Consider the following 27947-nt stretch of genomic DNA (forward strand, 5'->3'; position numbering starts at 1 on the left):
TTTCCTATGTTTGGAATCGAGTAGGTACGTTTTTATACCGAGGGAATAAATACAAAGCTAAGTGGTGACGTGTACAGAAGTGTACATTTATACACTTGCAAGTGCTTTCAGGTTTCAGCTGAACATCTGCAAGCTAGTACAAGAGTTTAACTGTTAATTGTATCTTTATGATGCATTATATGAATAAATTAATAACATATGATATTAAAAACACAAAATTTTTCAAACATATTGTTTATTATTATGCTGTTTTGGCCGTTGTGCGTTCTTATAGCTAATATTCTTGTGCTTTTAGAGGTATAGGAAGACAGCGGTAAATTCGTATAGTGATGCATTATTTATATAATTTTGACACCTGATACGAAAATTATATTTTAATTTTTTCTTAATTTTCAGGACACTATTGTTTGAATTTGAGTTCATTATTACTATACTACGAAAACATTTCTTATCAGTATTTTTATTTACTTTTTTTTAAGCCTATAGTCAAGATAGTGAGGTTTAATGATAGCATTCATATCTAAATTCAAAGCCTTCGTATTTTTGATCTTTCCCTTTAGAACCTAGACAGTAAAATTTTTACAAGTGAATACTGGCGGAAATTTAGAAGATAATTATTTATTGCTTGTGTTTATTGAAGCATCAAAATATGACTGCAAACCTTAGTGTTAGTGTACGTTTTGTAGCTTAATGAAATACATTTATTTTTGCATCCTTATTTTACTTAGTCACTTTTGAAAATATGAAAAAATAGTTTCACATCTGTAACATTTTATTGCAAATCGTTTCAAAGCAAACATCTTCCAAGATCATTTTACCCAACCAGCTTTTCAGAAGCTTTTTTTTTTTTTTTTAATTTAGTATCCTAATCTGTTACAAGGGATTTCTGCATGTTTGCCAGTCAGCACCGGTTCAACTTAATTTTTGCTGAATGTCACTTGACTGTCGTTACCACCATTCGGGTTTGATGTGTTCACCACAATTAACGTTATTGTGCCGTTCAAAATTCAGTCGTGGAATTAGTTGGAGAAGCTGTTCAAGCTTATTTTTTTGTCTGGTCTGTGGACAATTAATTATTCCTGGTCAGTGGCCATCTAAGAGCTTTTATAGTGCAATTATATGTCATAATTTATATATAATGTTTAATTTATAAGGTGTAATTATTTGTAAAAGTTGCCCTTGGCGTATCTATGTGTGATGACAAGGAAAGTCGTGTAAGATATGCATTGGAATTCTGGTCCTGACCAAATGTAAAGATGCCTCGAAGTGTAATTAGTTGTAAAATATAGCTTAGACCTTCAATTCCGTTATAGTGTCCTCGATGACTTATAAATAAGGACAAGATTTTTAGGTTTTATTTTTAGGCCTATTACGCTATCCTTTTTTTTTTTTTTTTTTAAAAAAGGAGAATTCTGTGTTTTTATTTTTTATAAAATCATGTTGTTCGTAAAGATAGCATATAATTAAAAAAGAGAAGTGATTGTTTTTTTTTTTTCAATTTTATGATTAAAAAATAAATGTTTGTGAAAAAAATGCTGATCACGTTGTAGTCATTGATTTAATATATTTAATTTTTGTGACGTTTTGATAAAAAATGTCCAGGGTTGGAAAAAAAACAGGTTTAAAAAACCAAACAACCTAGTATTTTTGCTTCAAACTTTTTTTATTACGTCATTTATTTTGATTCTCACCATGTTCAAATGAAAGCTATACAACATCCCGATTTCTGCCACTCAGAACTAGAAAAGTTATAACATCAAAGAACTGAAGTCCGGAAAATCTGCACATCTGATTGGGACTTAACCACAGAAAGGGTATTTCCTCGTAGAACGGGAGTAGTATATAATAGGGGCGCCGAGGACAGGGTTCAGGGTGTGGAGCCGAGAGCCGAGCCACATATCTTAATTCTGACGTCACGGCGGCCATCTTGGATGAGTGTAACGGGACACCGCGTAACGGGACATAACGTAACGGGACAAGTAGATCACGGCAGCCATCTTGGATCCGCCATTTTGGATGACGTCATTGTGTTCTCGAACATTCCGGCGATGTGTTTTCCGCCATATTGGATGATGACGTCACCGTTGCAATTTCCGTTACGGCCGCCATCTTTAACTTTTTTATTTATTATCCGATTTTAACGAAAAATTTTTTAAAATTTATAAAAAAAATCCAATAATAAAATTTTAATAAATTATTAATAAAAAATGTACTTTTACGACATGGAGCTCGGAGTCCTCGGTTCGAACCCGACGAGTGCAAAAAAAATAAAAATGGCGACCGATCCTTCCTCAATGGTGACTGCAGACAGACTGACTCCCACCACTTTTTTTAAAGCATATATTTCGTCACCTAGTATGACGTCATGTACGCCATCTTGAAATTTGGACGCCATCTTGAAAATCTTTATTTATTATCCGATTTTAATGAAAAAAATTCCAAAATTCATCAAAAAATTAACGTATTTGAATTCTGTTTGATTATATCGATGTACGTCCTTGGTTCGATTCCCGGCGAGAGTAAACGGTCGATCCTTCCTCCATGAAAGCTACCTAGACTGATCTACCACCAACAATACCAAGGTATATATCGTCAACTGGTATGACATCATGTCCGCCATCTTGTCTTCATCCGCTGGAGACAACCATCTTGTTTTCGTCTGCTAGAGTGTGCCGATAACATGTAGTATAATTATCTGGTCACCATACTATTGTCCTCAACTGTTGACACTGAACATTGACCTTGAACTTTGACCTTGACCTTGAACGTTGACCTTGACCTTGAACTTTGACCTTGACCTTGAAATTTGACCTTGACCTTGAAATTTGACCTTGAACCTTTACCTTGAAATTTGACCTTGAAATTTGACCTTGAAATTTGGCCTTGACCTTGAAATTTGCCCTTGACCTTGAAATTTGACTTTGTCCTTGTCGACCATCACGGACCCGACATTTTACGTTCAGTAGATGCTACCAGGAGCTACCACCTGCTGGAGTATGCCATCTTGTGTGTGTACTCGTATTATAGAGTACATTTCCATCTGGATAATTTTATTCTAACCCGCTACAGTGCAGTAATCATTTATTACTGTGACACACGCCATCTTGAAATTTGGACACCATCTTGAAAATCCGTAATTCTAATGCTAGAAATTCGGGAAAAAGTTCAAAATTCATTAAATAATTCACTCATTAAAGTAATGATTGATTAGATCGATTCCCGTCCTTGGTTCGACCCCTGACCGATACCAAACAACTTTAATTTTAAAAAATACCACAAAAGCGACAGGTTTGAGATAATAAAAACACAGCAAGTTCTTTTAAAAAATACTTTTATTACATACATACTACACTACTACAAGTACATAAAAAACACAGACAAATTACCAAAGCCTTTTGGATTCCTTGATTCAAACAGTCTTCTTATTGTACGGACTAAGCCTTTTACATGACTTTAAATGTCTATCCGATCCGTTCATCACCACAGCCAGAGACGGACTGAAATTCATAGCACTTATATATAGTCTTATTAGCCGGTACAACACATGAGTCAAATCAATAACCATGTTCATTATACGTCTCGGTGCATTTTTTATAATGACGATGTAAACTATCGAGACGCGAAAATAGTTTATTGCACTTATTGCACTGAAATTGTATTCTTTGAACATTATTAGAACAACCGCTTCTTTCATGTCTGCGAGCATTTGAGGTGATAGTAAATGATGCACCACAGTATTTGCACTGATGCGAAGTACGCTCTTCATTAATTGAAGTATTCAATGCTGATGTAACTTCAGCTGATGGTGGAACAGCACATATCGAAGTCTCCTCCAGTGTTGTCAGAGGCGTTGCCAACGGGATCTGCTCCAACATCGTCGGCGCCGAGGTCATGATTCCCGTAGTCGATGGTACATCCTCCATCGAGTACGACGTTAAAGTCGGTAAAGATGCCATCGAAGTCTCAAGAACAGGCAATTACGCGACTTATGCACCAGAAGAAACAAACTAGGTGATCCGTACACCGTCGACGACAGTAACAAACTGAGCGTCCTGCTGTCTAGGACTCGTTTATATACATTAACCGGTTTGAATAATACGCTAGTCAAATCAAGAACAATTTACTAAAATACTAGAGTCAAAACAACATTAAAAAAATAGAAGCACCATCAAAAAAAAAAAAAGGAAGCACATTTGGAAGCACCTTCAAAAAAGGAAAAACAATAGGAAGCACCGACTACGAAAAGGCAGCACATTTGGAAGCACCGACTACGAAAAGGCAGCACATTTGGAAGCACCGACAACGAAAAGGCAGCACATTTGGAAGCACCGACTACGAAAAGGCAGCACATTTGGCAGCACCGACAACGAAAAGGCAGCACATTTGGCAGCACCGACAACGAAAAGGCAGCACATTTGGAAGCACCGACTACGAAAAGGCAGCACATTTGGAAGCACCGACAACGAAAAGGCAGCACATTTGGAAGCACCGACAACGAAAAGGCAGCACATTTGGCAGCACCGATAACGAAAAGGCAGCACATTTGGCAGCACCGACAACGAAAAGGCAGCACATTTGGCAGCACCGACAACGAAAAGACAGCACATTTGGAAGCACCGACTACGAAAAGGCAGCACATTTGGCAGCACCGACAACGAAAAGGCAGCACATTTGGCAGCACCGACAACGAAAAGGCAGCACATTTGGAAGCACCGACAACGAAAAGGCTGCACATTTGGAAGCACCGACTACGAAAAGGCAGCACATTTGGAAGCACCGACAACGAAAAGGCAGCACATTTGGAAGCACCATCATCGAAAAGGCAGCACATTTGGAAGCTCCATCAACAAAAAAAAAAGGCAAAAAGGAAGCACAATTTACGAGATCTAAGTCTTAGTTAGAAATAAGAAAACAAGAAATAAAAACATTAAATTCGTATAATTTAAATTATTTATTTTATTGCTTTACATTATACAAATGCAAGTAAAACAAGCCATTATTGTATGTAGCCAGCATTCCTCAGTTCCTTGAGTATGAAGGATATTTCTTTGATGCACGAATAGTTTCCTGCACAAAGCGAACCATGTAGAAGTCTTAGCCGGTCAACCAATATGTTTGGATCTTTCCACGATGTGTAATCAATCTCTTCTACCACCATCTTCCTTGCACCTTTATAAATATTATGATCTCTGGTGTCTTCCGTTTTACCACCAACCTCAGGGTAACTTTCATGTTTGAGACGGTGATCATCACAAGCTTGATCAGATTTATTTAATATATCACGTCGTTTCCACCGTTTCGGTCTCAGGACACCGCCACATTCTTCGATCTTGGCAGCTTTAGGTGCTTCATCATAGTCTATGTCTTTGTCAACAGCCTCAGAGTCACTGTAACAATCACCGTAGAAGGAATCGTCTTCACCCAATTTACCGTAATAATTCGATGATGATGATGTTGAAGTGTCTTCATCGTCTTCGTGCTTCCTTTTTAGGAGTCCATCATTTTTACAAAGTAGGAAAGATCTACTTGAATTCGGCTGGAATATATTCTCACTTTTCACGTTAAGGATTCTTCCATTGTCTTCATTCTTCCGTAAATCATCAACCTCCTTCAATTTAAGTTCTTTGTCAAGATCGGAAGAGCCAAGAAAATTATTGTCGTAATGCAGATCACTCTTCCTTAGGCTAGTAGATTCATCGTTGTCCTCTAGCTTGTACGCAGGCTTGGCGCTACAAGTTCTGCCATGTCTTTTTAGGCTCTCTCTCCGCGTAAACGACTTGCTACATCGAACACAACTTATCATATTGCGCAGTGGATTTTTAACACAGTCATTCTTCTCGTGTTGTCTTTTATTCTTTCTCAAGATAAACTCTTTACTGCAAAACTTACACCTATGTTCTTTCGATACAGCGTCAGATCCCAAATCAGAATTCATATTAGTTACTGAGACTAATGCCAGATACCAATTGAGTGTTTTAAATTAGATCCAATACTTAAATAGAAATTTTTTCATATTTCATCAGCGAGAATTAATATATCTCATGCAAAAGTACTTTATGCATGTAGTTCTGCTTTTCAACAACAGATGTCGCCACATGTTGCTTGCAGGTAAATAATATTTAGTTCTTTTATGCGGGATGCGGGATGCTCACTAACGATCGCAAAAGAAGGATGGCTTCGCTAGACTCCAAGGAAAAGGAAGTTCGTCTTGCATGTTGGTGCTCCACAGATGTCTCATGGCATAATATTAATTTGACTGTGTAATTATATGTGTTAATTCCACCTTATAAAAATATTGCAAGTTTTGATTTAGTAGCAGAAATTATCGAATTAAATGTAACTCCAAATAAAATGACATGGCTCATTAGACAAAAAAAATCCATGCAGAGAGCGGTTTCTCAGAATAGTCAGAAACACTTGAAGAAACCACAGGAATGATTGCAAGAACACGGGAAAACCCATCAAAATATTGACAAGAATAATCAGGAGCACACGGAGAAAACCATCAAAATATTGACAAGAATATTCAGGAGCACTCGGAGAAATCCATCAGATGTCTAGTTAGGTATAATCAGAAGCACCCGGAGAAAACCACCATAATATTGTCAAGAATAATCAGGAGCACACGGAGAAAACCACCATAATATTAACAATAATAATCGGAAGCGCACGGAGAAAACCACCATAATATCGACAAGAATAATCGGAAGCACACAGAGAAAACCACCACAAGTTTTCTTTGATATCATAAAAATACAGAAAAAAAATATTTAAAAATAAAAATAAATTAATCAAAAATTTTAAATGACAAAAAAAAATTAAAAAAAATAAACAGATTCTGGCTTGTACTAGAACTATATCTTTGCTCAACAATGAGAAGTTCACAAGCTAGCAGAATCTGTTTATTTTTTTTAATTTTTTTTGTCATTTAAAATTTTTGATTAATTTATTTTTATTTTTAAATATTTTTTTTCTGTATTTTTATGATATCAAAGAAAACTTGTGGTGGTTTTCTCTGTGTGCTTCCGATTATTCTTGTCGATATTATGGTGGTTTTCTCCGTGCGCTTCCGATTATTATTGTTAATATTATGGTGGTTTTCTCCGTGTGCTCCTGATTATTCTTGACAATATTATGGTGGTTTTCTCCGGGTGCTTCTGATTATACCTAACTAGACATCTGATGGATTTCTCCGAGTGCTCCTGAATATTCTTGTCAATATTTTGATGGTTTTCTCCGTGTGCTCCTGATTATTCTTGTCAATATTTTGATGGGTTTTCCCGTGTTCTTGCAATCATTCCTGTGGTTTCTTCAAGTGTTTCTGACTATTCTGAGAAACCGCTCTCTGCATGGATTTTTTTTGTCTAATGAGCCATGTCATTTTATTTGGAGTTACATTTAATTCGATAATTTCTGCTACTAAATCAAAACTTGCAATATTTTTATAAGGTGGAATTAACACATATAATTACACAGTCAAATTAATATTATGCCATGAGACATCTGTGGAGCACCAACATGCAAGACGAACTTCCTTTTCCTTGGAGTCTAGCGAAGCCATCCTTCTTTTGCGATCGTTAGTGAGCATCCCGCATCCCGCATAAAAGAACTAAATATTATTTACCTGCAAGCAACATGTGGCGACATCTGTTGTTGAAAAGCAGAACTACATGCATAAAGTACTTTTGCATGAGATATATTAATTCTCGCTGATGAAATATGAAAAAATTTCTATTTAAGTATTGGATCTAATTTAAAACACTCAATTGGTATCTGGCATTAGTCTCAGTAACTAATATGAATTCTGATTTGGGATCTGACGCTGTATCGAAAGAACATAGGTGTAAGTTTTGCAGTAAAGAGTTTATCTTGAGAAAGAATAAAAGACAACACGAGAAGAATGACTGTGTTAAAAATCCACTGCGCAATATGATAAGTTGTGTTCGATGTAGCAAGTCGTTTACGCGGAGAGAGAGCCTAAAAAGACATGGCAGAACTTGTAGCGCCAAGCCTGCGTACAAGCTAGAGGACAACGATGAATCTACTAGCCTAAGGAAGAGTGATCTGCATTACGACAATAATTTTCTTGGCTCTTCCGATCTTGACAAAGAACTTAAATTGAAGGAGGTTGATGATTTACGGAAGAATGAAGACAATGGAAGAATCCTTAACGTGAAAAGTGAGAATATATTCCAGCCGAATTCAAGTAGATCTTTCCTACTTTGTAAAAATGATGGACTCCTAAAAAGGAAGCACGAAGACGATGAAGACACTTCAACATCATCATCATCGAATTATTACGGTAAATTGGGTGAAGACGATTCCTTCTACGGTGATTGTTACAGTGACTCTGAGGCTGTTGACAAAGACATAGACTATGATGAAGCACCTAAAGCTGCCAAGATCGAAGAATGTGGCGGTGTCCTGAGACCGAAACGGTGGAAACGACGTGATATATTAAATAAATCTGATCAAGCTTGTGATGATCACCGTCTCAAACATGAAAGTTACCCTGAGGTTGGTGGTAAAACGGAAGACACCAGAGATCATAATATTTATAAAGGTGCAAGGAAGATGGTGGTAGAAGAGATTGATTACACATCGTGGAAAGATCCAAACATATTGGTTGACCGGCTAAGACTTCTACATGGTTCGCTTTGTGCAGGAAACTATTCGTGCATCAAAGAAATATCCTTCATACTCAAGGAACTGAGGAATGCTGGCTACATACAATAATGGCTTGTTTTACTTGCATTTGTATAATGTAAAGCAATAAAATAAATAATTTAAATTATACGAATTTAATGTTTTTATTTCTTGTTTTCTTATTTCTAACTAAGACTTAGATCTCGTAAATTGTGCTTCCTTTTTGCCTTTTTTTTTGTTGATGGAGCTTCCAAATGTGCTGCCTTTTCGATGATGGTGCTTCCAAATGTGCTGCCTTTTCGTTGTCGGTGCTTCCAAATGTGCTGCCTTTTCGTAGTCGGTGCTTCCAAATGTGCAGCCTTTTCGTTGTCGGTGCTTCCAAATGTGCTGCCTTTTCGTTGTCGGTGCTGCCAAATGTGCTGCCTTTTCGTTGTCGGTGCTGCCAAATGTGCTGCCTTTTCGTAGTCGGTGCTTCCAAATGTGCTGTCTTTTCGTTGTCGGTGCTGCCAAATGTGCTGCCTTTTCGTTGTCGGTGCTGCCAAATGTGCTGCCTTTTCGTTATCGGTGCTGCCAAATGTGCTGCCTTTTCGTTGTCGGTGCTTCCAAATGTGCTGCCTTTTCGTTGTCGGTGCTTCCAAATGTGCTGCCTTTTCGTAGTCGGTGCTTCCAAATGTGCTGCCTTTTCGTAGTCGGTGCTTCCTATTGTTTTTCCTTTTTTGAAGGTGCTTCCAAATGTGCTTCCTTTTTTTTTTTTTGATGGTGCTTCTATTTTTTTAATGTTGTTTTGACTCTAGTATTTTAGTAAATTGTTCTTGATTTGACTAGCGTATTATTCAAACCGGTTAATGTATATAAACGAGTCCTAGACAGCAGGACGCTCAGTTTGTTACTGTCGTCGACGGTGTACGGATCACCTAGTTTGTTTCTTCTGGTGCATAAGTCGCGTAATTGCCTGTTCTTGAGACTTCGATGGCATCTTTACCGACTTTAACGTCGTACTCGATGGAGGATGTACCATCGACTACGGGAATCATGACCTCGGCGCCGACGATGTTGGAGCAGATCCCGTTGGCAACGCCTCTGACAACACTGGAGGAGACTTCGATATGTGCTGTTCCACCATCAGCTGAAGTTACATCAGCATTGAATACTTCAATTAATGAAGAGCGTACTTCGCATCAGTGCAAATACTGTGGTGCATCATTTACTATCACCTCAAATGCTCGCAGACATGAAAGAAGCGGTTGTTCTAATAATGTTCAAAGAATACAATTTCAGTGCAATAAGTGCAATAAACTATTTTCGCGTCTCGATAGTTTACATCGTCATTATAAAAAATGCACCGAGACGTATAATGAACATGGTTATTGATTTGACTCATGTGTTGTACCGGCTAATAAGACTATATATAAGTGCTATGAATTTCAGTCCGTCTCTGGCTGTGGTGATGAACGGATCGGATAGACATTTAAAGTCATGTAAAAGGCTTAGTCCGTACAATAAGAAGACTGTTTGAATCAAGGAATCCAAAAGGCTTTGGTAATTTGTCTGTGTTTTTTATGTACTTGTAGTAGTGTAGTATGTATGTAATAAAAGTATTTTTTAAAAGAACTTGCTGTGTTTTTATTATCTCAAACCTGTCGCTTTTGTGGTATTTTTTAAAATTAAAGTTGTTTGGTATCGGTCAGGGGTCGAACCAAGGACGGGAATCGATCTAATCAATCATTACTTTAATGAGTGAATTATTTAATGAATTTTGAACTTTTTCCCGAATTTCTAGCATTAGAATTACGGATTTTCAAGATGGTGTCCAAATTTCAAGATGGTGTGTGTCACAGTAATAAATGATTACTGCACTGTAGCGGGTTAGAATAAAATTATCCAGATGGAAATGTACTCTATAATACGAGTACACACACAAGATGGCATACTCCAGCAGGTGGTAGCTCCTGGTAGCATCTACTGAACGTAAAATGTCGGGTCCGTGATGGTCGACAAGGACAAAGTCAAATTTCAAGGTCAAGGGCAAATTTCAAGGTCAAGGCCAAATTTCAAGGTCAAGGTCAAATTTCAAGGTCAAGGTCAAATTTCAAGGTCAAGGTCAAATTTCAAGGTCAAGGTCAAAGTTCAAGGTCAAGGTCAACATTCAAGGTCAAGGTCAAAGTTCAAGGTCAAGGTCAAAGTTCAAGGTCAATGTTCAGTGTCAACAGTTGAGGACAATAGTATGGTGACCAGATAATTATACTACATGTTATCGGCACACTCTAGCAGACGAAAACAAGATGGTTGTCTCCAGCGGATGAAGACAAGATGGCGGACATGATGTCATACCAGTTGACGATATATACCTTGGTATTGTTGGTGGTAGATCAGTCTAGGTAGCTTTCATGGAGGAAGGATCGACCGTTTACTCTCGCCGGGAATCGAACCAAGGACGTACATCGATATAATCAAACAGAATTCAAATACGTTAATTTTTTGATGAATTTTGGAATTTTTTTCATTAAAATCGGATAATAAATAAAGATTTTCAAGATGGCGTCCAAATTTCAAGATGGCGTACATGACGTCATACTAGGTGACGAAATATATGCTTTAAAAAAAGTGGTGGGAGTCAGTCTGTCTGCAGTCACCATTGAGGAAGGATCGGTCGCCATTTTTATTTTTTTTTGCACTCGTCGGGTTCGAACCGAGGACTCCGAGCTCCATGTCGTAAAAGTACATTTTTTATTAATAATTTATTAAAATTTTATTATTGGATTTTTTTTATAAATTTTAAAAAAATTTTCGTTAAAATCGGATAATAAATAAAAAAGTTAAAGATGGCGGCCGTAACGGAAATTGCAACGGTGACGTCATCATCCAATATGGCGGAAAACACATCGCCGGAATGTTCGAGAACACAATGACGTCATCCAAAATGGCGGATCCAAGATGGCTGCCGTGATCTACTTGTCCCGTTACGTTATGTCCCGTTACGCGGTGTCCCGTTACACTCATCCAAGATGGCCGCCGTGACGTCAGAATTAAGATATGTGGCTCGGCTCTCGGCTCCACACCCTGAACCCTGTCCTCGGCGCCCCTATTATATACTACTAACGGGTGTTTCCCACAGAATTAGGATTTACAGTACAGTTGGAGATTTCCCACAGAATAGGAATTAACTATTTTGGATTTTTAATTTTAGAATAATGTATGGGTATGATTTACAACTTATGCAGATAATTAGTTGATAAGATATTGATAAGTATTTAATGTATTGTTCCTGTAAATCAAAAGATACATTAATGGCCAACATTTTGTTGTTATTAAAGAGGAATGAGACCCTTTAATTAATAAAAAAGTTTTAAAAACTGTAACCCCGAATACGAAAAAAAAACACTAAAAGGTAAGAAGACTGCTAAAATCATAACCCTTCATTTTGGCTTCGCAGTTATCGGGTAAAAAAAAAATATTCTATTTAAAATGAAATATTAAAAAAAACTACATGTTTTAAACAATGGTGGTTTAAATCAGTCAACCCTGTAAAATGTGTATTTAACTTCACGATAGTAGATGTATGGTCACTGTATAATGAGGTTATGTCCGTGTGCCTGTGTGCCTGAGCAGATGTATTTCGGCGCTTGATGGTGTGTTAGCTTACACTTCAGTTCGGGCACTGTACGAGGTCGTGCCTGGGGAATCCTACGATTCACTTGTCCTTCTGGACATACCCGAATACCCACGTTGGCAAGCTTTCTTTCAACAGACGAGAGAGCCAAACGTCCGATCGTGCAATTCGGTTTTTTTTTTTATTCATTGTAAATAAATATACAAATCATGATAACTAATGGTCAATTAGGTTAGGTTAGCTACATTATAAATACGTTAAAATATTGTGGACGGTTGATTTCGTTAGGATAGCTACATTAAAGATACTGTGAAATCATGTAAACGGTTTCCCCCAAATAAATACACCTGTTGCGGTACGGAAAAAAAGCGAGCATGAACTTCGGGGAAATTCGGGTTTGGCTCTCTCGTCGGTGAAAAGAAGGCTTGCCAACGTGAGTATTCGGGTATGTCCAGAAGGACGAGTGGATCGTAGGCTTCCCGTCGTGCCTGTGTGCCTGAGCAGATGCGTGGTGTGTTAGCTCACACGTGGAGGTCGAGGCTGACGGCGCCCTCTCAGGGTTTCCACAGTTAGTACTTTCGTACTAGATCTAGTACTTTTTTCTTTAATATAATATTATTACAGTAACTCCAATATGTTTTATTATTAAGCGTAATTATTTTAAAAAACTATGGAAAGTATGTGTGTGTTTGTTGTGATATATTTAAGTTAGAGCATTGCAATGTCATAATAACTTCCTAAATTGTTAAAAACCATAACAAATTATATAATTTAGTACTTTTTTTTTTCAAATCTAGTACTTTTTGCTCCCCTAAGTTGGTACGAAATATTTTTTTCCTTGTGGACACCGTGCGCCCTCTCTGCTTGCCGACCGCTTTTCAAATCTAGTACTTTTTGCTCCCCCATGTTGGTACGAAATATTTTTTTTCTTGTGGACACCCTGCGCCCTCTGTGCTTGCAGACCGCTTTTTTCAAATCAAGTACTTTTTGCTCCCCTAAGTTGGTACGGAATATTTTTTTCCTTGTGGACACTGCACCCTCTGTGCTTGCAGACCGCTTTTTTCAAATCTAGTACTTTTTGCTCCCCTAAGTTGGTACGGAATATTTTTTCCCTTGTGGACACCCTGCGCCCTCTGTGCTTGCAGACCGCGAGATGCCCCGCCGCTAGCGCCATGCTGCTGCCGCTCGCGTGGTGCCTGGCCGCCGTCCTGGCGTGGACGAACCGCGCGCTCGCCATCTGCCCCACCAGCTGCAAGTGCGACGACGACACCCTGGTGGTGACCTGCGTGCAGGCCAACCTCGACGTCATCCCCATCACCTTGAACCCGTCCATCCAGCGGCTGGTTCTGCGCGGCAACCGCGTCCGCACCGTCGACTCGGCCTTCCAGTTCTACAGCGAGCTCCAGTACGTGGACCTGTCGGACAACCAGCTCGTTTCCGTGCCGGCGCGCAGCTTCGACGCGCAGAGGAAACTGACGGAGCTGCACCTGCACCACAACAAGATCTCGTTCGTGTCGAACCGCACCTTCTCCGGCCTGCGCGCGCTGACGGTGCTCAGCCTGCGGCGCAACTTCCTGGAGGAGTTCCCCGACCAGCTGTTCGCGTCGCTGTCGCGCCTGGAGGAGCTCGACCTGGGACAGAACAGGATCTCGCGCGTCGACGCGCGCGCCTTCGCCGGGCTGGCCTCGCTCAAGATCCTGTACCTGGACGACAACCAGCTGAAAGTCGTCCCCACGCCTGCCTTCGCGCTGCTCGGAGGGCTCGCCGAGTTGCACCTGGGGCTCAACGGCTTCGCGCGCCTGCCCGACGACGCGTTCGCCGGCCTCGCGAAGCTCGCCGTGCTCGACCTCAGCGGCGCCGGCCTCGTCAACGTGAGTGAGCACGCGTTCCGCGGCCTGCCGGCCTTGCGCTACCTGGGGCTCGCCGACAACAGGCTGTCTGCCGTGCCCACGAGGCAGCTGCAGGGGCTGGCGCGGCTCGAGGAGCTGTACCTGGGGCAGAACGACCTGGAGGCGCTCCCCGCAGGCGCGTTCCGCGGGCTAGCCAACCTGCGCAAGCTGGACGTGTCGGGCGCGCCCTTGCTGACCACCGTGGAGAGGGGCGCGCTGCAGGACAACCTGAACCTCGAGACGCTGGTGCTGAGCAGCAACAAGCGCCTGGCCGCCGTGGAAGAGGGCGCGCTGGAAGGGCTGCCCAACCTCCGGCACCTGGTGCTGCGCGACAACGCCTTCGCGTCGTTCCCCGAGACCCTGGCCGCGTGGCCCGAGCTGCGCAGGATCGACCTGGCGGAGAACCCTCTGGAGTGCCGCTGCGGCCTGCTCTGGCTGCGGGACCTCCTGGCGCGGCGCAACGCCACCCAGGTGCTGTGCGCGGCGCCGCAGCACCTCAAGGACCGCTCCCTGCCGGCGCTGACGGACGACGAGCTCGGCTGCGCCTTGCACGACACCCGGCAGCAGGCCATCATCGGCGCGCTTTGCGGCTGCGCGGTCGCCGTTCTCGCGGCGCTGGGGTTCCTAGCGCACCGCCACCGCCGGCGCTTCCAGGCCGCCGTCAAGGACTACAAGTGGAACAACCGCGCCATCAGCCGCAAGGAGCACGAGTACCAGAAGACCTTCTCCGACGAGGAGTACATCTCGCGCGCCGCCCAGCCGCAGCCGCTCAAGCCGGTGCCCGTGACGGAGCTGTAGCTAGAGCTGTTCGCCGCCTCCAGCCCGTCGTCGCCCGGGGTGTTCTTCCTGCCCCACGGCGGCGGCGGCGAGGCGGCGGGGCGGCGGGCCGCCGCCTCCAACGGCCACCCTTGCGGCAAGTGCCGGCCCCTGGACCAGGGTCGCGAGGCGGTGTGCGCGGTGCGCTACCTGAACGGCCGGCAGTGAAGTCTCTCCGCCGCGAGCTCCCGAGTGCAATCCGTGGTCGCCGATCATTCTTTTCCTTCCCCCTTAGCGTGGTGACACGCAGCGAGTGTAAGCCCGGACTCGTCCCGTGCGAAGGAGCAGGCCTCTTGGAGACACTCCTCGAGAGTGCTCGTGTAGGGTCGAGTGTTCTAGAAGACGCGTGTAGGATCGAGTGTTCTAGAAGACGCGTGTAGGGTCGAGTGTTCTAGAAGACTCGCCGAGAGACGCGCAGAGAACTTGCGAATCATAGAAATGCCTAACACTGGACAAGAATTAACGTGAGCAACTGGTGCGTTTTAAAGAGAGTTTTTTTCTACATTTCCTGTGCATAACAAAAAAAATATAAATATATATATATTCTTTAGATCAGTGTGGTACAGTGAACTTTCTCCATCATTCCCTAATTATTATAATAATATGATTGTTAATGATTCAGCACGTAATAATGTATATTTCATTGCTTTCCAAAGGAAGAGTAATTATACTTACTTGTGTTTATATAGTTGCGGGAGATGAAAAAAAAATTGAATGCAAAATATTTTTTTAGACGTGTGAATTATTCTTTCATAAGGTTGTGATTTGTAGAATTATTTTTTTTGGCGAGTTTTTGACTGTTACCGAATGCAAATTCTGTTGTCATAATGACCTAGTCGAGTATGAACTAATGTTTGGCCAATCCTATTTTTTTTTTATTTGCTCATCATTATTTAACTGTCATAGATTTATATGAAAGCATACTTTCAGGAAATTGTATAAAACCATAGTAAAATTTTAAAAACTCGACAAAACAAGACCTCCCATACAAACTTATGCCCCTTGAAAAATTTATTTAAAAAAATGTATTGACTGTCCAATAATCTTACTGCCTGTTTCTACCGTCTTAATTTTTTTTTCACTTTCTATCAAGCTTTGTAAATACAATATTAAAATAAAATTCTAGCAATCATTTAAAAGGTCAATATTGCCTTGTTAGGTTTTTTTTAATACATACCAAGCACAGTTTAATCGCACAAATTAAATTGAAATCTTAGTTTAAGTGATTTCTCTCGAAACTCCCAATATGTGTTGGTTTTTTTTTTCCTTCTGTCCTGTTATATATTTCTGATGTGTTATATTTCTAAACGTTTAAGGTTTAAAGTTTTTTTTAATAAATCTTTTTTTGTGTTAGTACTAAATGTAAAATTGAATGTGTATTCATTTCTGAAACCTGACGAAAAAAGATGGGTTTGCTGCTAGGATAGTACTGCCATAAATCCTGTCATTTGTGCTGTGCATCGGGTACGTTAGTGTATATATATATACATACATACACACACACATACACACACACACACACACACACACATAACGTTCCTTTGGGATCATGGACATTGAGGTACGGGAAATCAAACAGAACGAAACCCTCGAATGCAAGCAGTCTGTGATTTTTAACACTTGGTGACGGACTGAAGTTGAATTATATAGATGCTGTAACTTTCTTGCAAGCAAATTGCAGTAAATTAAAAAAAAAAATACTTTTTTACATTCACAGTGGTAAGTTTTCCTTAAACAGTTTTTTTTAGGGTTGTGCCTTTGATGTTAGTATGAAATCTCAACTAGATCATTATTGAACGTTGTCACCACAAAGAAGGCTTATTTTTTTTATAGTTTCCTAGTCATGTAATAACGGTGGTTATCTAAAAAAAAATGTATTTAAGTACATTTTGTTCATCTTTGACCCTGAGTAAAACATATGGTTTATGAAACCTATTTTTAGAGATAAAAAAATTGTTCAGAGCCAAAGAATGCTATACAGTGTGAGGAAGTAGGCCTTTGTTTGTAACTTGATGGTGTGTGATGATTTACCTTGAGAATAGTTTTCATTGTTTTTAAGTGACGTTCATTGCTCTGTATAAGATAATATTGTACTATATGTATACACTTGGATTTGTTAGTGTTTCTATGCACCGCTTGGTGCGATATCAAAGTACTTATACTGCCTTGCCTTAATTGAAAGCAATACTCTTTAAACTGTATTGAAGTGAGGTCTTTGTTCCGATATTGTGTTCGTTGTACCTGGAGGGAAGTAACAAGATACATTATTTCATAAATTTTTCATTTTGTTTTAGGGCTTGGTTTAGTGTGTAACGTGGTCTGGAATTTTTTTTTGTGAGTAGTTTACTCTTAGTGCCCTGTTTAAAAATAATATCTCAAAACTTTGATTCATCAATGAGGTAAGAGTTTACAGTATCTAAAATCAATATTTAACTATACATCTCAGCAAAAATCAGGACTTCGGTCTAATTTCGAAATGGATATTCGAACATTGTTTTCTTTTAGGCCTAGTTTGTGCCCGTTTTTGTCAGGAAACGCGCAGTCGAATTAACTAAATATTACTATCTGGTATTTTTTTTTAGAACTTCTGTATTTATCAGATTGGTGGTGATTAAGTTTATTTGCAATCTTACATCTTTGCCTCAAACTAAATTCTTGATCTTACGGGTGGTTATGAGTTGCATTTTGTTGTATGCTATGACAATGGAGCTGAAATTTGAGGTTGTATTGCCTACGTTAGGAATAACTGTAGCGGCATTTGGGATTATAATTTCGTACTTAATAGACAGGTTTTTTTTGCTATCGAGCGATAACGGGCAGATAACTTGAAAATGGCATGCATTTGTTTTTATAAATAAAATATACTTATTGTACAGTACTGTTGTGAAAGTCAATTCGTTCTTTCATAACTTATTTTTAATTTTGGACGGTCATTTACACAGAAAACAAAAAAAAAAAAACTTTGTTTCAAATTGTAAAATTGTAAATGTTTCCAGTGCAAGAATTCGATTCTTTGGAGATTCTTAGAATTATTTTAGCGTCCAATTAATTTGTTTTATTATTCCGTTAAGTTCACGCATATGTTCTGACATCACATGATCTACCAAGATCAAAAGATTAATGCAAATTTTCATTTTTCACTTTCACGATGGAAAAAAAATATACAGGCAAGAGGAAGTATGTCTTATCATATACAAGTCTTGTCTCAGCCCCCAACCCTTGTGTGAAATTTAAAACTGGAAACATTTACAAGATTTTAAAAACATGGCCACTGCTCTTCTTTCTTGTATTCTGTATATACGACCCTATTTCTTCAATAAAGTATAATTTCTTTTGTATATAACACAGAACTCTTCCTCAAGACAGTTGAAAACTTCAGAATGATATTAATAAAGATTTTGACAAAGAAAAAAAATGCATCTTTAATTCTCTTTACTACATTTCCTTTATACCATAAGTTATTTTGTAATAATATATGAAACTTTTTTTAAACTTTTAACCAGTATATATACTAATAGTATTAACTTAATATTTTTATTAATAAACCATAAAATAGTGTTTCAAAAATGCATAAAAAATTGTTGAAATTATTCGTCAACTTGATAACAAACGTAAATGAGGAGTTAAGTTTTTTAAATCAGTTGCAAATAGCGTGAATGGTTGTTGGTGTTATTCAAACAAAACTATGTGATGTCCTTCAAACATAATATATATTATTTAGAAGAAGAAAAAAAAGTGTTACAAAAATTAAAAAAAAAAACACGTAAAACAGTTTATCCTTTTGTTTTGTTACCATGTATTTAGAATTTTCACACTTTGAAAACATGAAAACAATGATAGACCATAAAACACTAGTATTTCAAAATTTAAAAAAAAATACTTGTGTTTAATGATTCTTAAGTGATTTCCTTGGCGAAAATGAGCATAGTAACGAAGTTTAACATTTAGTAGAAAGAGCCGTGGTCAAAGTGGCCCGACATTTTCCTTCCGAGTGCTATACCCGTTCAAAATATGTTGACTAATGAGTGCTTAGTCGAGCGGTAAGTGTAGGAAGAAGCAACATTTATGGTGTTTTTTTTTTGACGTGATAACGTCTTATAAATCGATGAACGCCGGCTGCACGCACAAAAAAGCATGACTCATTGACACGTTCCGCCTGAGCCGAGCGTGCAAGAACCGGCCAACCACCGTGCGATAAAAACTTATATAATATCAATTAGGTTAAGGCGGGCTTTTTAAAAGGAGCAATTTAAAAAATTTGATTTATTTGTCCAATTTCGCCATTTAAAATTAACAATTTATTGACATTGATTTGATTCCAGTTTATTTCTATAACTAATTGTTCGTGATTATATTTAAACAAATTATTTAAATTAAATTTGCAAAAAACTGTAAATAATATTTGAAAATTAAAAAGTAGGCCTATGCAATTTTTCATCAATGTATTTCTTATGACGTTATCACGTAAAATTATCGTCCGTTTCCGTCCAACCATGTTGCCCAGCTCGAAATTATTTAAATTTTTTTTTTTAAATTGGATAATGGTTATCGGCTTCCGCCCATAAACCAACAACACTAGACGCCTTTTCTTAGTCTAAGCCTTTTATTATTGGTCAATAAAATAAACGTACGTGGATTAACGCCCATGCCTTATCCGGGACTCGAACCCTGAACCACTCGCACCGTGAGCCGGTGTGCATCAGACTACGCCACGGACATCGGACCTCAGCTCGCAAGACTTTGTTGGCAAAAATACCGTAAAGGCCCGTCCACAATAGCAATGTCCTAAACTGTGTCCGAAGGACACTCGTCGCTGATTGGTCCACGTGACCCTCTGACGCCATGCGTCAAGTGGGCGAAGGTCCGAACCTACCTGGTCCGAAGACATTCGTCAATTTGAACTTTTTGTCCCAACCTGTGTACTTCGGACACAGAAAAATAACAACACTCACGATATTTGAATTTCCGGTTCCCGTTTGAAAACGTGGTGTTTGTTTTTGTTATTGAAGGAAATGGAAGGTGTTGTAAGTCACTTATAACTTACATAACTTTCATAAGTTCAATCTCAAACTACAAAGCATGAAAACAATAAACAAAAACATTTGGTTTGGCACATTTACTGCGCTCTGGTGACAACTTTAGAAATCAATGCATTCGGACATCGGACATCGCAATTGTGGACAGGGCAGTTTTTGGTGAGACAATGTGACGTCACTCACGTTCGGATAAGGACACGGACCACGCACAGGTTCGGACTATTGTAGACGGGCCTTAACGGGAACAATACGGTAAACTCTGGCCAATCAGCATTGGCGAAGCGCTAGACCCTCCCAGCTTATGTTTACACCCCACGCCGCAAGATGCCACTGCTGTGAATTGGTTTTCACGCACTCGGAGAACGTGGGTTCGCATCTCCGCGCGGCCAGGTTCGCTGCAATCACCTGCTTGGAAAGCCTTATTTTCACAGACGAGAGAGCCAAACGCCCGATCGTGCATCTTCGGGGTTTTTTTTTGTTCATTGTAACTCATGACAACTAATGGTCAATTAGGTTAGGTTAGCTACATTATAAATACTTTAAAACATTGTGGACGGTTAGAATAGCTACATTAAAGATACTGTGAAATCATGTAAACGGTTTCCTAGCCCTGGATAGCTGCATATTAAAAAAGTTATTTGCCAAGCAACCATAAAATGATTTTACAGTATTGTTAATGTAGCTATACTTACCTAATATAACCAACCATCCACAGTGTTTTAAATTATTTATAATGTAGCTAACCTATCCTAATCGACCGCAAAATTTAATGCCACACCGGTTTATGCAATGAGATAGAGCGGGGAAGAAAAAAAAGCGAGCATGAACTTCGGGGAACTTCGGGTGTGGCTCTCTCGTCTGTGAAAAGAAGACTTCCGCACCTGCCTTCGCGTGTTCCTTTGGGGAAAGGGAAGCCTACATACAACTCACGTAGTTTCGGTTCCCTACCACGTTCGTGCAACTTCGGATTTCTCTCAAAAATTGAAATTTAAAAAAATCGAAGGGTTAGGTTAGGTCAGTCACAACATGCTTGTTTTCATTGGAAAATTCTGATTTAGCGGCTGAAGTGGCGTTAGTACCAAAACGCAAAACTTCTGAAATCTTCGGAAATTCTTGCAGGGAACCGAAAACTACGTGAGTTGTAGGCTTCCCGTTCCTTTGACAGTTTCCCGTGTCTGTCCTTCACGCGACGTTTCCTGTCGGTCGGCCCGTGCGGCGGAGTCGCACGAAGTTGACCGTCGGGGATGTTCGGTCTACAAGAGTCTAGCGACAGCAATGCTACCGTCCTGCAACTGCCGATCCTCTCCGAAGTTGGCCGATCGGGAGCGCCTACCCCCTGGATGTTTGATTTCCAAGTATCTTTAATGTAACTATCCTAACCAAATCAACCGTCCACAAAGTTTTAAAGTATTTATAATGTAGCTAACTAACCTAATTGACCATTAGTTATCATGTCCTTACCTGAAAATTACAATTTTAATTAATAAATTTACTTTTATTTGCATTCATTATTCAAATATATTTATTTCTTTTGAAATTATACGTGCTCGTATTTATTTTTACAAGTACAAAAAAAATTCGCACCTGCCGGGATTCGAATCGTCAACTTTACAATTAGACGTTAGCGCCGCTGAGCGCTCAGCCACGAGGACATCTTTGACCATTAGTAGTTTCAGATGGCATATATGATCGTGCCGCCGGCCCCGGAACGAGCCTGAGCGGTGCGGCAGCCGGCCCCGGAACGAGCCAGTTGCCAGTTGCCAGTTGCAGGACGGTAGCATTGCTGTCGCTAGACTCTTGTCGTCTGCTGCGCCGGCAGCAGCGAGCGGACCTGCCTCTAGTGTACGCAGGCGACTGGAGGAGGGAAGTGCGGCATCGGACAAGGTAACAAAACAACACAATTGAACCGCTCTACCTCATATCATGACTTAAACATGGCACCTCATTTAATATCCATATCCCGCTACCCCCTATTCATCACATCGCAATCGGGCTGTATGTACTCTTCTTTTCGTCTTCGCACAGACCACAATAGTTCGCCAGCTCATCTTTACAAACTAGGGGATTGTTGACACACAGCAGGTTGTGCTTGTGGAGACCCTTTTGGCGACATGAAACATATACTGCTCGAATGTGCTCAGTATGTAGGTAAACAACGGATGTTACAAGAATTGATGAAATTAGGATTGTCGTTCCCCTTGTCGTACCTACCCTTCGATGTTATACGAACGTACACACGAAGTATGTAAGATATTAGTAGATTTCATTATACATAATAATCTAATACAACCTATGTTTAGTAACCATTCCGTGGTAGCCGGATACTAATCCCATTCTAATACTCCTCTCATCCATTACTGTGGTAGATCGGCCTCTACCAAGAAGATTAGGCATCCATACCGTTATCCTTACAGTAGATACCTTACTAATATAGTAGTTCCGCTGTTTTGAACTATGGCTGTTGGCTCACGCCGTAGGCCACCAATCGGGAAAAAAAACACAATTATTGTACTTCGTTAGCGACGACCTTGTTAATGCAAAAAAAACCTCATTCATTCATTAATTTAAATAATATTTTTTTAATATAATCACGAACAATTAGTTTAAAAAAAACCCGCCTTAACCTGTTTGATATTTATATAAGATTTTCTCGCACGATGATTGGCCGGTTCTTGCACGCTCGGCTCAGGCGGAACGTGACAATTTTTCGTTGCGTGCAGCCGGCGTTCATCGATTTATAAGACGTTACCACGTCAAAAAAACAACGCGATTTGAAAACTACTCGAGATGTTCGAACGGGGGTCTGTTTACGAAAAGCACTTGAAGAATTTTCTGAAGGCCGGATTACGGTTTTTAAATTGTATTTTCAGAATTGTTCAAAATTTGCTAGAAGGTGTATTTTTCATGTCATAAAAACCACTGGAAGCGCTTAAGGGTCTTGCATTACACGTTTGTCTTGATTTCTTCGCCACATCATGTTACGGGAAGCCTTCGTTTTACAGACGAGAGAGCCAAACTGCCGATCGTGCATCTTCGGGGTTTATTTTTTTTTGGACAACTCACGATAACTAATGGTCAATTAGGTTAGGTTAGCTACATTACAAATACTTTAAAACATTGTGAACGGTTGATTAGGTTAGGATAGCTACATTAAAGATACTGTGAAATCATGTAAACTGTTTCCTAGCCCTGGATAGCTACATATTAAAAAGTTATTTGCTAAGCAACCTTCGGGGAACTTCGGGTGTGGCTCTCTCGTCTGTGAAATGAAGGCTTCCCTCATGTTACGTTCACCGTTCGAATTTCACGGACGCCTCATTCACGATGAGAGAGAGAGAGAGGACTGCGCGATAGTTCACAGACTTGCGCTCAGAGGTGAATGGGGCAGCTGTGAATTTCTACGGTATCAACCATAACATTAGCGAAAGATAAAATGTAATGCAAGTTCTTTGAACGCTTTCAATAATCTTTTGGCTACGGAATGTTTCATGCTTGAAGATTAAAAAGAAAAAAAAAAGGCTTTTGAGCCATTTTCACTCTTCTAAAAAAATACAATTTAAAAACGAAATATGGAAACAGAACCACTCTAAACCGCACTCAAGAGTATCCTTAAATGTTTTTCGTGAACAGAAACCACTTTGATGTATTTAGCAGTTTTTTGATTAGCTTAGCTTTTTCAGAAGCTCTGCAAAACTGTGTGTGCCCGGTTAGCAGGGCCTTAACCGAAACGTTCTCGTTTAAGACGGGTTCAAAAAACTACGCAAGAAACACAATATGCAAAAACCCTGAATAACGAAGTTTTAGCAAATACGCGTTTGTAAATGGATGGTGTTATGCACAAATGAGTTAACCAACAAATTTAAAAAAAAGTTATTGAAATAATTGTGTAGGTAAAATGACAATTTTAATTGAGCTAAATTTTTTTACCGACATTCCTTGCTACTATGCCATCTTGTGACCAAACATTCAACGCACTGCCACAATACCGGTTATTGTGTGTTCAACTTTGAGCTCATTTTACTCAGTTGAAAATGTTTGTGGGTTGAACCATTTTTTACATAACACCGTCCAAATAATGCAGGACTTAAAATACGCGACTCTAGCATCGACTAACATTCAGCTCCTTGCGTTTGAATTTGCGGAAACTTAGAAGTTGGTGGTGCAGTTGCGAATATGGCGTTTCATTGGTTAACGTGAGCTATGACGTCAGGTGCTGATGGCGCAGTCTTGTGGAGTTGGTAGACCTGGCGGACTTGAAACTACTGAAGTCAGGCTGAACCATCTGCATCTGACGTCATGAATTATATTCGCCAATGAGAAGCATGATAACAAACAAAATTTTAAAATAATAATTTCTTAACAAACTATTTAATCCTGGATTTCTATGATTTCGTCTCGGGTAACATTTTGTTTTCCGTTAACTTGCTTTGGAACAGAAAACTAAGCGCCCAAAAAAGTAAAGCACAAGCTATTAAATAGTGTATTGATGTTTGGCCCATGTATGTATTATAAACTGTTGGTAAAATCTTTTAATTTGTATAAAGCTCTCGTGTAAAGCCAGAAAATATCTGTAGCAATATAACATGCTGCCCTCCATGCTTTTATAATGGGAATCAGATGCATCAGGCAAATGAATGCGGCGTTCTTCTACAGACAGCATGGTCGTGCAAGACGGGTTAGATTTAAGTCAGACGCGATCTACTAACCTCTCTGTCTATATCTCTTGATTTGGTTAAGAAAGTATTAATAGATCGTGTCTATCAGGAAAATCGCTGACGATAAGAAACCGAGTAAGACTTAACTTGCAAAATAAGTTTCATGGCGAGAATTTTTTTACCGTTTGTTGATAAGTGTTAACGAACGCGAGAGGGGGAAGCCTTCATTTCACAGACGAGAGAGCCACACCCGAAGTTCCCCGAAGTTCATGTTCGCTTTTTTGTTTACATGATTTCACAGTATCTTTAATGTAGCTATCCTAACCAAATCAACGGTCCACAATGTTTTAAAGTATTTATAATGTAGCCAACCTAACCTAATTGATCATTAGTTATCATGAGTTACAATGAACAAAAAAAAAAAAACCCGAAGATGCACGATCGGGCGTTTGGCTCTCTCGTCTGTGAAAAGGCTTCCCCGCGGGCTGGCGGTTCCACACGGCCTCTGACGTCACGCGCCGTCCATTATTTATTAGTAATTAATAAAAACTAATAAAATTTAATTGGGCTATCCCTTACGAACCCATAATTCCCTCAAATACTCGTAACAATATTTCACCCCTAAGGGAGTAAAAAGGTAGTCAGTTCTGTTTAATTATGATTTTTATATTTCGAAAACAACAAGAAGAAAACACGCTTTTATCAGTTACGCACTAAATTTTTTTTTTAAGATATCCCTTATTTACGCCTGGCTCCCATCGTCGGATCAGTACCAGATTATTGTATTGTCATCCGGATTGCACATACTTGCAAAGTTTCAAAGCGATACCACAATAAGAAGTAGGATAAACTCGACTTTCAAGATTTGTTTACATAGTTCGTTAGTTACAAGTGAAGCCAACATTAAAAGAATCCAGTAGGGAAGACGTTGGAAAATTACTGATCAGTGTGTTTAAACGAAAATTACGGATGTTATTTTGAAAGTTTCAAAATAAATCATAAAATACGAAATTTAATATTAAATTTAATATTACAATGAATTCTAAGTAATTTTTTTTAACATTAATTATTTTATTAAACACTAAAAACAAAGTTCAAAATTTTTATATGAGTATCTATAAACTTTCATTTTATATATATATATATATATATATATATATATATATATAAACCGTATACGATTATTATGAAGACCTATATCCTGGTATCGTGCGGGACAAAACTAAATTCCTTTAGTTCTGTGCTGCGTTGGTAAGAGTCAGAAACGTGTGTGGCCGATTAGAAAATGGTGAACCGGGAGTGAACGCCGTGCTATCTTTGGCCTGGGCGCGCACTTGCGACACGTAATGCGCAGTTGCTGCAGGGGCCTGGCTTGTCTAGCCAGGGGTGTAACTCGTGTCAGTTAAGACGGGATGATAGGCCCGACCTTCCGCTGATGTCGCCTCCCAGCTCAAGGCTGTGAACTGGCGCGCGGTCTTCTCGTCGTGCATTAGACAACTATTATATTTGGGCGGTAACCATAACATTGTATGGCGGGAAATTGAAGGTTAGAGTGGTTTGAAAGCCCCTGGGGGCTTAAAAAAATGATTGTCTGTAAAGTCGGTTTACAGACGATAGTTTAACGTGACACCGTCATAACAAAACATTGATGAAATGATTGCATACTTTATGACTAAAATTGAATCATTTTTATTTTAATAATAAAAGAATAAATACTTGAAATTATACTAGTAATCAGATTTTTAAAATGCAAGAATAATTAAACTTTATTGCCGAAATTGTTGTTGTAAAAAGCAATGAAAACCACATTAACTTTTCACTTCACTTTATAAACAGTCGACGAAACAGTTCACGCGTAGATGACTTGTAATTAATTTTAAAAACTGGCGTTTAGCTATAAAGTTTAAATATAATTATTAACAAGTTTTAATATAAATAAAGTGTAATCAAATATCTATCATCAATTATATGAATCACCATAATTTTTTAGTCAATTGTAACATAACCTATTATTACTGCACTCGCCGACAGCGTAACGGAACAATGAGCGTAATGGGACATAGCGTAACGGAACAATGTGCATAACAGGACACTTTTTCGTGCGTGCAGCCGGCATTCATCGATTTATTAGACGTTGTCACGTCAAAAAAAATACTGACGTTACAATAAATGACGATGGGTAGCGGAGTGTGTATGAATACGACATTTAATTTGTGGGTTTAAGCGCGTGAGAGATTTCTCTTTTCCGTGCCTGTACTTCACATTGGGAATGGAAAAGGTGAGGGTGGGGGGGTTTATTATAAACGAGGAAGAGTGAGACTTCAATATCAACGCTTTCAAACGCCTGGCCGTCTAAAGGCACGCGCATCGTAGCCCGCCCATTAGCGTATTAAAAGTGAGAGCATGCATGGAACAAACAACGTGTTCATATTTCTCCTTCTCTCTCACACGCACACAAACCCTTCTCTTTCTCCTCTCCTTTTCCATCCCTCCTTCCTCTACGTCTCTCCCACCTTCCCCCCCCCCCCTCTTTCAAAACTCCGGGGAACGAAAACGGGCGGTGCGTCTCTTTGATGTCCGTCCACCGGAACCGGAAACCAGGAGCGGAAGTCAGCCCGGCCGTCAGCGAGCTTTGCCGTCGGCAGCCTATAACCGCAAGGCACTCGGGATATCTCTCTGAGCGGGAGTCGTGTTGGGTTCTTGCGGATTTAACCGCTTTATGGTGTTTTTGGCGTGATAACTGCCTTTTAAGTCGATGAACGCCGGCTGCACGCACGAAAAAGTGTCCCGTTACGCTCATTGTACGCTTGCGCCGCATCTATCTCTCTTCCACTCGATTGGAACAACCATCGATTTGACTTTTTCGAGGCAAATTAAACTTTAATCACTCCCATTTGTTCCCTACTTTTCCTGTCATCGTCCTATCCTTAACAGAATAACACAGATTGGAAGTAGTTAAATAGCAAACATGTATAAAAGTTATAGTTAAAATAATCTCTTCGTTAAAGTAATAAACATATTTGAAATTAATGAGTGCAAATAAAAGTAAATTTATCAATTAAATTATAGATTTCATTTCACTCCTTCTTTGTATCCATACAAAATAGTGATAATTCAATAAAAATTATTCAATTTTATTCAATAATTTCATCAATGTTTTGTTATGACGTTTTCACGTTAAACTATCGTCCGTAAACCGACTTTACAGACAACAGATTTTTTTTTCTTTTTGCGTTTTTGAGTGTCCTGAAGTTATTACATTGCTGCTGGGGGAGGGGGGTGGGGTGCTCGTTGA

The 27947-nt window shown here is 39.6% G+C and overlaps 1 protein-coding gene across 1 annotated transcript in view; it reads left to right on the forward strand.

Moving 5' to 3' along the window:
* The window catches only part of LOC134539099 (slit homolog 1 protein), a 226227-nt gene extending 207851 nt beyond the window's left edge, over positions 1 to 18376 (forward strand). The window contains exon 2 of the mRNA XM_063380829.1: positions 13402 to 18376. Within this exon, the coding sequence (XP_063236899.1) occupies positions 13429 to 14943 (1515 nt within the window). The 5' untranslated portion in view covers positions 13402 to 13428 and the 3' untranslated portion in view covers positions 14944 to 18376. The remainder of the gene's footprint in view (positions 1 to 13401) is intronic.
* The last annotated feature ends 9571 nt before the right edge of the window (positions 18377 to 27947 follow it).

The sequence above is a fragment of the Bacillus rossius genome, chromosome 14, assembly GCF_032445375.1.
Source record: "Bacillus rossius redtenbacheri isolate Brsri chromosome 14, Brsri_v3, whole genome shotgun sequence".
NCBI lineage: Eukaryota > Metazoa > Arthropoda > Insecta > Phasmatodea > Bacillidae > Bacillus > Bacillus rossius.